This window comes from Salvelinus namaycush, chromosome 3 (assembly GCF_016432855.1).
Source record: "Salvelinus namaycush isolate Seneca chromosome 3, SaNama_1.0, whole genome shotgun sequence".
Taxonomy (NCBI): Eukaryota; Metazoa; Chordata; class Actinopteri; order Salmoniformes; family Salmonidae; genus Salvelinus; species Salvelinus namaycush.
The window spans coordinates 86,704,276-86,717,398 of record NC_052309.1 but is presented as its reverse complement, the minus strand read 5'-3'; the positions used below and the strand labels follow the sequence as shown (position 1 = coordinate 86,717,398).

The window sequence follows — 13,123 nt, the reverse complement described above, 5'->3', positions numbered from 1 at the left end:
TTTTTGGAATATTGAAAGCCTACATTTGATTGTGGTAAAACAATTATATAACAAATTGTTACCTCTGTGAAGGAGGAATGGCACTGCTCGTCCTGTTGAGTGTGAGAGAAGATGAAGTCGGCCAAAGAGCTGTGCTTCTGGTCCTCAAAGTAGATCCTGGCCAGATGTTCACTCTCCACCCTGGGGAGACCAGTGCAGTCCAGCCGAACCACCGAGTCCGGAGTGGCACAGTTCAGAAGGATCAGTTTGGCCTCGTCCAGGACTCTTCTTTGGGGGTCGGAAATGTCTGTCTCTCCCCTTTGTTTCTCTGTCATTTGGAGGACCACCGAAGCACACGTGTCGGAATGGTAGCCAATGAAAACGTCAGGAGGTAGGTACTTGTATGTCTGGGGGGCCATGGAGTGTTGGTTATTGAGGGCCACAAACTGCCCAACCCATTTCTCCAACTCCACAACAACTGCTCTTTGTTCCTCCTTGAGAACTGTATGGATGTCCAGATAGTGCTTCTCAAGCCTGTTGATGAGAGGGATTGGAAACTGTTTGTAGACCACCTCTTTCTCCTCAATGACAATGAGCCTGAAGTCTTTGTGTACTCTGCATTTGACACGATGTGTCCCCAGTCCCAGGTCAACGTACTTCTGTCCTCCCAAGCAGACGTAGTACTGGTTCAGAGCATCGTAGAGACTTTCGTAGAGGTTCTGCAAGTTCAGGAGCACGACGGTTCGACCGGTTTCCATGCAGATCTTGACTCTGTTGATGTTGCGGCAGATCTGGGTGTACTCTTGGTCCTTGGGGAAGCTAGACCCGAAGACAATCTCTGGCTGGCAGCTCTCGGAGAAAAAAGTCTGTTGCAGGATCTGTAGTGCTGCATAGTTCTTGGTCAGAACAAGCAAGTAGCGGCACTCGTCCTCCTGGCCAATCGCAGAAATGTTTTGTCTGACAAGATCTATGGTGCTGATGCTCTCCAGATTCAGGTTGATCTGTATCTTCTGGAGCCTTTGGGTGAAGACTGTGACTGCATCCACGTCGTCCCTGCCACTGAAGTTCCTGAGGACCGCCTCCACAATCTTCTCTGCACTAGGCCTCTGTTCGGAAGCCTTGGTCACTGCGAAAACCATCTTTATCAAGCTGTAGTAGTCACGCAAACCAAAGAAACCTTTCCCCTGTTTACGGCAGATGTTTAGGTAGGCCCTGGCAAAGGGTTGGAAGAAATCCCTGACCTTCTCCAAAATCATTGTGTCAGACGAGCATATGCCTTTAGCGCTCTCAATCAGCTCTTTCTCGTCGGGGTCGCCACGTGAGACAAAAATGCCTCTATTCATCTTCGCAGGATCTAAAGCCCAGTTGGAGATGCCGATGAATCCAACCTTTTTGTGAGGTAGTGGCTCATCATCGATGCATCCCTCTTCTAGCAGAGGATGGAGAGTTTTCAGGGGCATTTTGGGAGAATCCTCAGCCAAGCCAATCTCATCCAGCACCACCACAGATATATACTCCTTCAGGTTCTTCCCCTCCTGGAAGCGACCACATTGCTTGAATGTGTTGATGATGCCCTCCGGTGTGGAGTGAGGGCTGCACTGGAAGGACACCAGGTGAATCTGCTTAAGCCTTTTGTAGAGGTCAGAGTGTGCGGCTTGGCCCTGCATGGCGTCTGCCACCAAGGTTTTAGACAGAGATTTTGAACTCCCAGGTTTCCCCACCAAGAAGAGGGGGATTCTAAGCTCTATACAGACAACCATCATGAAGACATTCTCTTTCAGAGCGTTGTTTCGTGCAATAGTTTCCCCCAAGGGCACTCCGCTCAGAAGGAGATCCTGCATGAGGGAGATCTCCTGCATCACTTTGAATGGGGTGTAGGTTTCAGTGAGGTATTTGCAGATTCTCTGTCGGTACTTGTCCTTGTTTTCCAAGCAGGCGTGGTAGCATACTCCCAGAGCCATCACTACAGACCACAAGACTGGGTCTCTTGCTTCTGGCTCCCTCTGGTTCCTCTCACTCCTCTCTGCGTTTTGATTTCTCTGATACTGATTTAGCTCAGCAAGCAGCATCGCATGGTTTTTGTAGAACCACACAAAGGCTTGCATGCAACGTTCTACATCCCTCAGACTTACGAAGCTACATTCGTCTTTCCTTGTCCGCATGTACCTCTGCGAAGCAGACAGGACTTCCGCGATCAACCTGGTGTATAGTATATCGATCGTGTTGGTCTCAACCACCCTCTGGACAATCTGCTGGATGTACATTTTTTCAGTGTGATCATTGAGCTGGCCAAAGTCCCACACCAGAGGTATCATGCTGGGGGGCAAGGCCTGGACTCTGTATACCAACTGGCGGAGAGGGATGGAGCCCAGCTTCTCATCAGTCTCTTCAGCTCGGACTCGATATCCCAGTCCAGCAGACTCCAACCTCTGAATCATCTCGTCAGTGTGTTTTCTGTAAGGGTTGCATGCGGCGATGATCTGCAAGCCGCAATGGGGCACCAAACACTCTCCCTCCACTGTATTATCACAGAGGACTTCCTTGATACTGCTGATGGCTTCCGTGGTGTTGGCTTCGTCAAAGAAGAGGACAGAGTCAAAGCCGTATTCTTGTTTGTTGGTGACCGCAATGGCTTCTGCTTCCCGGATTTTGGTGTAGATCATGTCTGAGCTGGTTCCACCATGAACTTTGACTAGCTTCATGTTCTCCGTGGCCACTCCGCTCCTCCTAAGCTCACATAGGAATTTAATGAGCCTTGTCTTCCCACAGCCTGTCTCCCCCATGATGATGACTGGGATGCCACACCTGAACCGCATGTGGATGGCCAGCATCTTCAGTATATTGTCAGTGGTGAGCTCATACGTTTCGTCAGGATCAAGAGGCCACTGGATTCCCAAGACGTTGCAAAGGCGTTCAATCTTCTCCCCTCTGGGCAGTTGGTCAAAGTCGATATTGAAAGGGACTCTCTGTAGCTTTAGACCCTCATACAGCTCTCTGGACATGATGTCTCTTTTGATCACCCTTCTTGTGGATGGATCGATGGCGTCAACAGAGTTCTGTTCGTTGGGCTGAAGATGGAAGCCAATGAAGGTCATGGACACATGGTCATCGTTGAAGAAGATGTACGGATGTGGTTCTGACTCCCATCGCTTTCTGATCCGGAAGGGTGCCAAGTCTTCGTCGCTGACCCCAGTCAGGTCCATTTGCTGCCTCCCGGGGCTCTGGTCAGAGATGCTGAGGGACGGTGTGGCAAAGTCCTTGGCCATCAGAATCATGAAGTCCACCACAAAGTTCTTGAATCCCTGGAGGGTGTCCCCGGTGAAAGAGGCATCACAAAAGACTGACGTCTCACAGTCTCGTAGTTGAAGGTTTAGGAACCATGCGAAATTCCTTAACTCGGCCCACGATGGGTCCATTATGCCACAGAACATAAAGAGCATCTGTAGACATTCTACATAGGTGCCTTCCACCCCATTGTACATGAAGGTGTCCAGGTCGATTTGATTATGGAAACGCGTCAGATACTGGTAGGGTCGTTGGTATGCTTCACTCCTGAACTCTTTGTCATCCATGAATGGGTCTTCAAGCTTTACAACGGAGGGGTCCTCCAGCATCCTCATTTCCAGATCTAGAACCTCTTTTGGTGGGCGGCAGAAGACATTTGGGAACACATCCAGGAATGTGGAGTTGGCACTTGCATTCTGTAAAGAAATAAAGTGTGAGGAACAAAAGTGCGAGTGTGCTTTTTCTCTTATCACAATCAAAATGTATGGGATTTAACACCAAGAGACTAAATATTTACCGCTCTTGGGCCATTTCTGGGCAAGTTTACTGTTGACTGTAGGATCTCAATGACATAAAGCTGCTTGTTGCTGCATTTCCACATCCTTCCCTCAGAATCCATCAAATATCCCAAGACCAACAGTTTAAAGAGAAACTCATAGAGGCCTTTCCGCACCTGTTGATAAAACATTTTTTTAATTTGAATTTCATCAAAATATCACAAAACGAATCTACATGGATAAATATTCTATCAAAAAATAGTTTAAACTATCACTAAACAAATAATAATGACCAATAGGCTACAGTATATTTACCGAAGATGTGACATCGAAGTGGAAGATGATGAGCTCTTTCGACTTGGGGGTATTCAGCAGGGACTGAACAATAACGTTCTCATCAACCCTTGGCTCGATCAAGCGGATGCATTTCAGCAGTGACGGCTTCTTGGTGGAGTGTTTCAGTTTTTCATACAGCCTCTTGATGTAAAGGGACTTACCTGAAAGTGTGAAGAACATGTCAGTATTTTAAGAATAAATCCAGCGGATAAGTAGGATATATCAAACCACCAATTCAATGATCAACACAGGAGTATACATAAACTGAAGGCCAAACATACTCACCAACTCCAGCTCTACTGGACGACACAACTCCAACAAACATTCTGTCCTTGAACACAGCAGCAGCACTGCTCTGATCTGACGGGACCGTGTAGTGTTTGTTGAGGTATCTCTGGATGCTGCTCAGGGGTTCCTGGGGCACCATGTGTAACCTGTACTGGCTGAAGGCCGAGGGAAGGTAGGCATGCTCTCTGTCCGAGCTGCAGATGATCACGAGCCTGTAGTCCTTCCTGCTCTGCATTTTAATTCGCTGGAAAAAGCTCTCCACCTTGGAGCTGACTTCATAGCTCAGCTGATCGCCGTAGAGCATGGTGTAAATCTTCTCTCCTCTGTAGCCGGCAGTGAGGCAGCGTCTGAGGAACAGCTCCACCTGCTCGTAAGGTGTGGAGGAGTTGCACAATAGGACCTCGTCGTATGTGGGCAGCGGCTCGTGTTTGCTGCTCATGTAAATGGAGATGCAAGACGTCAGGATCTCGTCGTGTGGGGAAACTATGAGGTTTGGACTTCCGATAGCCAGGCCCTTGGGCATCAATCTTTCAATGCTTTTGTATTTCTTCTCATCAGTCATGTCTCCTTCATTCTCATCACTTATGTTGGCCAGAATTTCTAGCAGTCTTCCGAAGCTTCGGACGTCGAGAGTGTCTGGGAGGAAACACTTCATGTCTCTCATGTAGGCGTTCCACATCAAGTCCAACTTTCCTGAGCCGCTAATGTGCTCCACAAGACTTGGAAGATTGTCTGAAGAGAGATTCAACTCTCCAATGAAATCCAGACCTCCCTGTACACCGCTCGGCACCTCAACAAAAGTCTGGAAGTCAACGTCCTCATTTTGCACAGGTGGGTTAGTGAGGATCTCGTATTGCAGTGTGTGCCAGGTTTGCCTAAGATCGGAAGCTGTGCAGTTGGGTTTGACAAAGGAGAGCATCATGAGAACTTGTTCCTCCAAATTCGACACATTCTGCTGAGTCAGCTTACTGCACAGGTATACGATCTGCTCGGCAGTGTAGTAGTTCAGGTAGTAATTGTGGGATCTCTGTTTGTCCATGAAGTCGTTCCAGTACTTCAGACACTTCTCCATCTTCCTGCACAGCTCAGGAAGCTGCTCCACGATGCTGCCATCCACCATAATCACACTGACAATGCTGCCAAGGTTGAAGTCCATGATGATGCCGGCGTCTTGGCTGAGGGAACTACAGTTGATGTTGGCCTCCCAGTGTCTGAACAGGGGGTTCCCTGCCGTGAACAGGGCAATGAATGCCACAGCTAGCCTCTGGACACTGGCGAAAACCTGAGGAAAAGAACACAAAGTGAATCCTTGTTTATAACGGCCCATACCAAATGCTCCTCTCTTCTATAACTATATGACTACCAAGCTCACCTTGAAGAAGAGGCTTCAACCTTAACTGACATGCATGTTTAAAGAAAAGGTTCAATTAAAGAAAGAAAAACACTACAGTACCTCTGCAAACTGGTCCACCTCACACTGGCCCTGGTCGCCTTTCCCAGACATGAGCATGAGTTTGTTCTGCAGTTCCCTCAGGTCCTCCAGGGAGTAACGGCGCATCTCATGGCCCTCGTCGTGCTCCTCTGGGATCTGCAGTTTCAGGGCCGTGTCCAGGCTCAACTGGAAGGACAAAAAGACAAAAATTATGTTGAAGCATGGCACTGTAGAACTATGATATAATTATTCTAATCCACTGAAGAATCATTCTACACACTTGTCATGACGTTGGGTTGGGGGTAGGTTTATGACAGTCATAAATACCTCTTTCCCCCTTTTTCTCTCTCCCTACTATAACTGATGTGACATAAGGAAACCCATGGGTTAACATAGAGGTTCTGGTAACATCAGAAGTTGGGGGAAATGAACTATATTCTGGTGATCCGACCAACTAAACATATGCGGTGGTACTTAAGGTATATTATGTCAGTTCGGTTGCCCTCTGACACATTCTCATCAATGATAGAATGACATAAACTCTACTGTGGAAAGTCTAAATGTCAGAGATATCGGATTCACATGGAATTGTTGTTTAATTCAAATGTTTGAATATGACATTATTTGTGAAGAGATGAAATGTAATTTTAGCTTCCAAATGAGAGATCTGTGCTTTCATAAGTTTTCCTCTGCTCACAGTGGTCCGCCCCTGTGAAGAGGCATGGGTTAATAGACTTTTCAGACACACCCCTCTCCCTCCACTATATAAAGCCACGAACCAGAATATAACTTTCTGTTCCGGGTATGCTAGGATGACGATCCAGTGTCAGAATGGTTCAGATAATCACTATAGATGAAGCCAACATCAGCATGGACTTTGATTGTGAATGGTATGAACTTTGAACTCGTATTCACTACAGAAGTGATATCTCCTAGCCTTTGAGTTAGCAACAGCTAAACGCAGGTTCGGAAGGACAGTCCAAGTATCCCGTCTAATACACACAACGTTCCCGTGACTACCAGAGACATTCTTCAAAGGACAGAGGACTCGGGTTGGCGACACGGGCCATCTACCACCAACCTACTGAAGCGCAGCTCAGAGTAAATATTGATTGCATTTTCCTCTTCAAATGGGCGGTAATTTAGAATGCATAAGATACTGTATTTACGATAGTACAGCCCGCCTATGTTCAAGTCTCCCGCTCTTTCACTAGGACTCAACCCCCTTTCCTTTGTGTAACAAGCTGTCATATCTATTCCGCCCGCTAGGGACGTTTTTCTGTATGACGTAATTTGTGATCAAGTTATGATTTAATTGTGTATGTGTGTTTCTGTGTGATTAGTTAGGTATTTAGTAAATAAATAATTAAACCCAATTTTGTATTGCTGATTCAACTTGTTAGCCAGGATTCTTGCAGATAATCAAGGACTTACAACTTTCAGATGAGACTGAATAAAATGACGATTAATGTGACTGCTATTTAGTAAAATATAACTAAATCTTTAAGAGTTTATTCGAAAGATAACAGCTCTATAAATATTCTTTCGTGGTGTCCCTCTCTAGTTAATTCATATTTACATGATTAGTTCAATCAGGTAATATTAATTACGGAGAAATTATTTTATAGAATAGCATGTCATAGCAATTAATCTGGCATAGTCAAAGACACGACACACTGGATTGGTAAACGTTTTAACCGAACTTCAAAGCTTCGGTAAATCAGTTGGAACAAAGTCCTGGCTAAAATGAACATGAGTAACAGCTGATACTTTTAAAGATGGTTGAAACTAACAACTGTATATTCTATGGATTGTTTTTCAGGCCTACCTTCTTTTGGTTCTGGGCACTGATGATGTAGATTCCTTTACTGTTGATGGCTGATGCTAAGGAGAGAGAGGATAGTTCCACAGATCCATGGCTGTCCTTCACAGTCTTCAACCACTCCAGGTGGCGCGCTGTGTCACGCTGCAATAAGGACATTCACAGTCAGGTAGTTTTCCGCTTTTAAAGGGATAGGTAACTTTTTGAAGTTTTGGCATATTTAAGGTAGGTTGAAAGTAAGTTAAATATCATAAAACTTCCTCACTAGCTTCTTTGGGAGGTTGTTGTCATTATCCAATGCCCTCCACAGCTTCTTCAGCACCTCCTTGAAGGCCTGGAAACCGGAGTCTGGCTTCAGTTCGTACAGCATCGGAGAGTAACCCAGGACAGCATCATGGAAACAGGCCACACGGTCCACGTCGAGGTCATTCTCCCCAGCAGAGATGGAAGCCAGGTCAACAAACACTTTAAGCTCGTTGATATCTGGAATAGAGCACAACAGACTGATTAATCCAATAGCACTACATTTATCCCACAATGGGTAATTGTGCAGACAAGCAGTTCAGATACAGTATAACAAATAACATGAGACCTCATGATAATCACATTAAATATAATTACACGAAACATGACTGTCTATTTTCAATAGATACAGTTAGTGACTGATTACTGACAGGTTAGTCTCCTGAAGGTAAAGATGATCACCCCATTTACCTTCAAGAGCCTCTTTAACCCAGATAACAAAGTTTTTCCTGAGGCCGAGCTCCTGGAGACACAGTCTGCGGGGCTCTGTGATGTCCACCAGAACCAGCTTTGTCTGCATCAGGTCATTGTCAATACGATCCAGGTGCTCCCTCTTAAAGTCCTCATGCGTCTGACAACAGAGAAATACAGAATTTGTTTGAGTATTGTTTGTTCTACCAGTACTTGGCTGAATACTTGGTTCTGATTGGTTTAGTTCCATACAGAAAACCAAACACACATCCTGGCAATGTTAGCTTCAGATAACTTTGGCCGGGATTCAAACAAATCACACTGCGCCGACAGCGCACCTGACAATGTCCTTGACATTCTACGAGATAATATTTATGGTAAACGCCATGGGTGTCAGCTCAAACGTAAATTACCTTTTTAAATTCAAGTGTAGCGAGACATCGGCGCGATGCAGTTTGTTAGCTAGCTAGCATTAATTTGTAAAACCAACTTTTGACGAGCACTGTCATTTTCAGCAGTGGTGGCCAGGACAGTGGTGGCTAGAAAGCTGATACAATGTTGCCTAGTGGCAAAAGCAAACTTGCTAACATTTTCTGTTTGAGCGGTAGTTTAGGACAGTTGGCTGGCTAGAATAAGTTTATTACCAAGGTAACAAGCTAGCTAGCTACGTCAGTGAAGGTGCACAAAACAAGATGACATTTGTTTTAAACCCGTGATAAATAAACGAAACGGAAATTCACACCAACTCACAACTTCTAGCAGTGTCTGCAGGACTTGGAAGTTGCCTTGAAGGTTGAGCGTCTGCTTGACCAACATGATGACCTGGGCAGACTCCACAGCCAGGTGAAGCTCGTGGTACTGCTCAATCTGCTGCACCCTTGTCTGGATCCACTGTTTGTTATCCGACTTGTCGTTTCTGCACATGATATCAAAGTCCTGCGCCAGCTCTTCGTACTTGCCCCTGTAGGCCTTGAAGAGAGTATCGACCTCTTCGAGCCGAAGGCTGCCGTTCTTCAGGCATTTGTAGATCTTATCGTACTTCGCGTAGCAAGGAAGAAAAATATCGCTGTGTATCTCGACTGGTCCTACAAAGTAGTCAACCGATTCCTCAGGTTCTTCATCATATGTATCTCCTCTGGCAAGGTCTTGGGCCTGTTTCTCCCAGCACAACTTGAAGATGTAGCTGTCTTTAAATCTGTGCAGAACCTCTGCCATCTCTCTCACGTCGTCCTCAAGTTCGAAGAAGGTGACTACACCGGCCGTTGGAGAAGACAGTTGATCGAATGGATGGACCCCCATGAATTGGTCAAGGGTCATTGCTTCAATGTTGGTCTGAAGTCTTGCTTCCAAGCCTTCAAATTGAACTGCAACAGAGGGATACAGCATGAAAACGATTAGGACCACTGATCAGACTGGCCAAACGCAACCTTCCCTCGAAAGATTTTACTTTCATTCACCCATTTGACTTCTCACAAACACAGACCTCCGTAGCAGCTTTGTGTGGACCTTTGACCGAATACACACACAAACACACCTACCTACGACATGTTCCTGTAGTTTGCGGCTCATAGTAAGCAGGACTTCCACCAGCTCCTTCTCATGGTAGACAGCTTTCACCTCCTCCTGCCTACACATTAGCAGCCTTTTCATGGGGGCGCTGTCCTTGTAGCGCTCATTCTCCGAAAGACAGTCTGCATTTAGATCAAAACACACATTTCATAAGCAAACAGAACTAAGACTAATAAAAAAAGACAGCCTTTATCAATATTATGAAATCCTTTCATATCAACAAAGAACTTGGGTTGCAAAATTATGGAAATGTTCCAAAAGTTTAAATATAATTTTTTTTAAATCCCGGTTGAGGATTTCCCAAAGGAAAGAATCTTCCAACCAGGATTTCTGAAAACGATGGAAACGTAATGGACGTTCTCAACCCTAAAAAACACAACCTTTCATTACCTATTTTCAGCAGCTCTGTGAAGGTATAACTCTTCTCCAAGACGGAGTTGAGCAGTTTGATCCGGATGTTTCCGTGGACCAGCTGGTTGGAGATGGCAGTGAAGGACGAGATAGCTACGGCCATCCTGTCCCTGGCTTCTTCAGAGAGCTGCTCAATCAGCTTTTCATCTGCACCTAAAACCACATAGGATTTATATTACAATATGGGGTAAAAGCAGCTGGATACTGAAACAAGATGGGTTAAATGCTTGAGGCAGTTACAGGACTCTCAATTTGAAACCAGAAAAGTCTCATTGAGATCACAAAAACTATTAAACACCACATACAATTGAACTCCAAAAACATCACCAGGGCTGGGACACAGTGATGGCCAAAGACGGCCAGAAGAGGAGAGTCTTTCGGGACCATACGGCAGCTTAAACTGACTGATGGAAGTACAACAAATAGACTGACGGAAGTACAGCAAATAGACTGACGGAAGTACAGCAAATAGACTGACGGAAGAACAGCAAATAGACTGACGGAAGTACAGCAAATAGACTGACGGAAGTACAGCAAATAGACTGACGGAAGTACAGCAAATAGACTGACGGAAGTACAGCAAATAGACTGACGGAAGTACAGCAAATAGACTGACGGAAGTACAGTAAATAGACTGACGGAAGTACAGCAAATAGACTGACGGAAGTACAGTAAATAGACTGACGGAAGTACAGCAAATAGACTGACGGAAGTACAGCAAATAGACTGATGGAAGTACAGTAAATAGACTGATGGAAGTACCGTGTAGCTGGAAGATGTTCTTGGCGGCTGTCCAGGAGAGCAGGTGTTGAAAGACCACGTCTTCGTCTTCGTGGTAATCACCACGCTCGTTTCTCGGCCAGGACTTCTGGATGATGGCTGAGATGAGTTTGCCAAACTTCCAGTTTATCTTCAACCGGTCAAAGAGTTTACCCTCAGACTTGCTCTGTGTGAGAAGAAAAAACATTGAAGAGATTGAGATTTGTACAGGATATGAATTCCTAAAATAAGAGATTAGGTTTGTGTATTAGCCAACTTCTTCATCAAGGTTTATATTCCATTTCATTCAGAAGCGGTTGAGTTTAATATGGGCTCATACCTGCTTATAAACGGTTCCTAAAATATAACTATATGGTGGAAAGACTACTGTATTTATTTCATTTTTACTTTTGCGTTTTACTAAGAAAAGGCTATGTTTTTATTTAAGTAGCATGTGTTCAGGATGTGGAAATGAGTCTAAGCTACAGTGGGGCAAAAAAGTATTTAGTCAGCCACCAATTGTGCAAGTTCTCCCACTTAAAAAGATGAGAGAGGCCTTTAATTTTCATCATAGGTACACTTCAACTATGACAGACAAAATGAGAAAAAAAAATCCAGAAAATCACATTGTAGGATTTTTAATGAATTTATTTGCAAATTATGGTGGAAAATAAGTATTTGGTCAATAACAAAAGTTTATCTCAATACTTTGTTATATACCCTTTGTTGGCAATGACAGAGGTCAAATGTTTTCTGTAAGTCTTCACAAGGTTTTCACACACCGTTGCTGGTATTTTGGCCCATTCCTCCATGCAGATCTCCTCTAGAGCAGTGATGTTTTGGGACTGTTGCTGGTCAACACAGACTTTCAACTCCCTCCAAAGATTTTCTATGGGGTTGAGATCTGGAGACTGGCTAGGCCACTCCAGGACCTTGAAATGCTTCTTACGAAGCCACTCCTTCGTTGCCCGGGCGGTGTGTTTGGGATCATTGTCATGCTGAAAGACCCAGCCACGTTTCATCTTCAATGCTCTTGCTGATGGAAGGAGATTTTCACTCAAAATCTCACGATACATGGCCCCATTCATTCTTTCCTTTACACAGATCAGTCGTCCTGGTCCCTTTGCAGAAAAACAGCCCCAAAGCATGATGTTTCCACCCCCATGCTTCACAGTAGGTATGGTGTTCTTTGGATGCAACTCAGCATTCTTTGTCCTCCAAACACGACGAGTTGAGTTTTTACCAAAAAGTTCTATTTTAGTTTCATCTGACCATATGACATTCTCCCAATCTTCTTCTGGATCATCCAAATGCTCTCTAGCAAACTTCAGACGGGCCTGGACATGTACTGGCTTAAGCAGGGGGGCACGTCTGGCACTGCGGGATTTGAGTCCCCGGCGGCGTAGTGTGTTACTGATGGTAGGCTTTGTTACTTTGGTCCCAGATCTCTGCAGGTCATTCACTAGGTCCCCCCATGTGGTTCTGGGATTTTTGCTCACCGTTCTTGTGATCATTTTGACCCCACGGGGTGAGATCTTGCGTGGAGCCCCAGATCGAGGGAGATTATCAGTGGTCTTGTATGTCTTCCATTTCCTAATAATTGCTCCCACAGTTGATTTCTTCAAACCAAGCTGCTTACCTATTGTAGATTCAGTCTTCCCAGCCTGGTGCAGGTCTACAATTTTGTTTCTGGTGTCCTTTGACAGCTCTTTGGTCTTGGCCATAGTGGAGTTTGGAGTGTGACTGTTTGAGGTTGTGGACAGGTGTCTTTTATACTGATAACAAGTTCAAACAGGTGCCATTAATACAGGTAACGAGTGGAGGACAGAGGAGCCTCTTAAAGAAGAAGTTACAGGTCTGTGAGAGCCAGAAATCTTGCTTGTTTGTAGGTGACCAAATACTTATTTTCCACCATAATTTGCAAATAAATTCATTAAAAATCCTACAATGTGATTTTCTGGATTTTCTTTTCTCATTTTGTCTGTCATAGTTGAAGTGTACCTATGATGAAAATTACAGGCCTCTCTCATC

The 13,123-nt window shown here is 45.0% G+C and overlaps 1 protein-coding gene across 1 annotated transcript in view; it reads right to left on the bottom strand.

Annotated features, from left to right (window-relative positions):
• rnf213a (ring finger protein 213a) overlaps window positions 1–13,123 on the bottom strand; it is a 63,932-nt gene that overhangs the window by 30,750 nt on the left and 20,059 nt on the right. The window contains exons 17-28 of the mRNA XM_038988686.1: window positions 11,096–11,279; window positions 10,313–10,486; window positions 9,892–10,044; window positions 9,104–9,717; window positions 8,354–8,513; window positions 7,905–8,122; window positions 7,646–7,783; window positions 5,839–6,003; window positions 4,383–5,667; window positions 4,077–4,258; window positions 3,782–3,937; window positions 63–3,680 (exon numbers count right to left, since the gene is read on the bottom strand). Of these exons, the coding sequence (XP_038844614.1) occupies window positions 63–3,680; window positions 3,782–3,937; window positions 4,077–4,258; window positions 4,383–5,667; window positions 5,839–6,003; window positions 7,646–7,783; window positions 7,905–8,122; window positions 8,354–8,513; window positions 9,104–9,717; window positions 9,892–10,044; window positions 10,313–10,486; window positions 11,096–11,279 (7,047 nt within the window). The remainder of the gene's footprint in view (window positions 1–62; window positions 3,681–3,781; window positions 3,938–4,076; window positions 4,259–4,382; window positions 5,668–5,838; window positions 6,004–7,645; window positions 7,784–7,904; window positions 8,123–8,353; window positions 8,514–9,103; window positions 9,718–9,891; window positions 10,045–10,312; window positions 10,487–11,095; window positions 11,280–13,123) is intronic.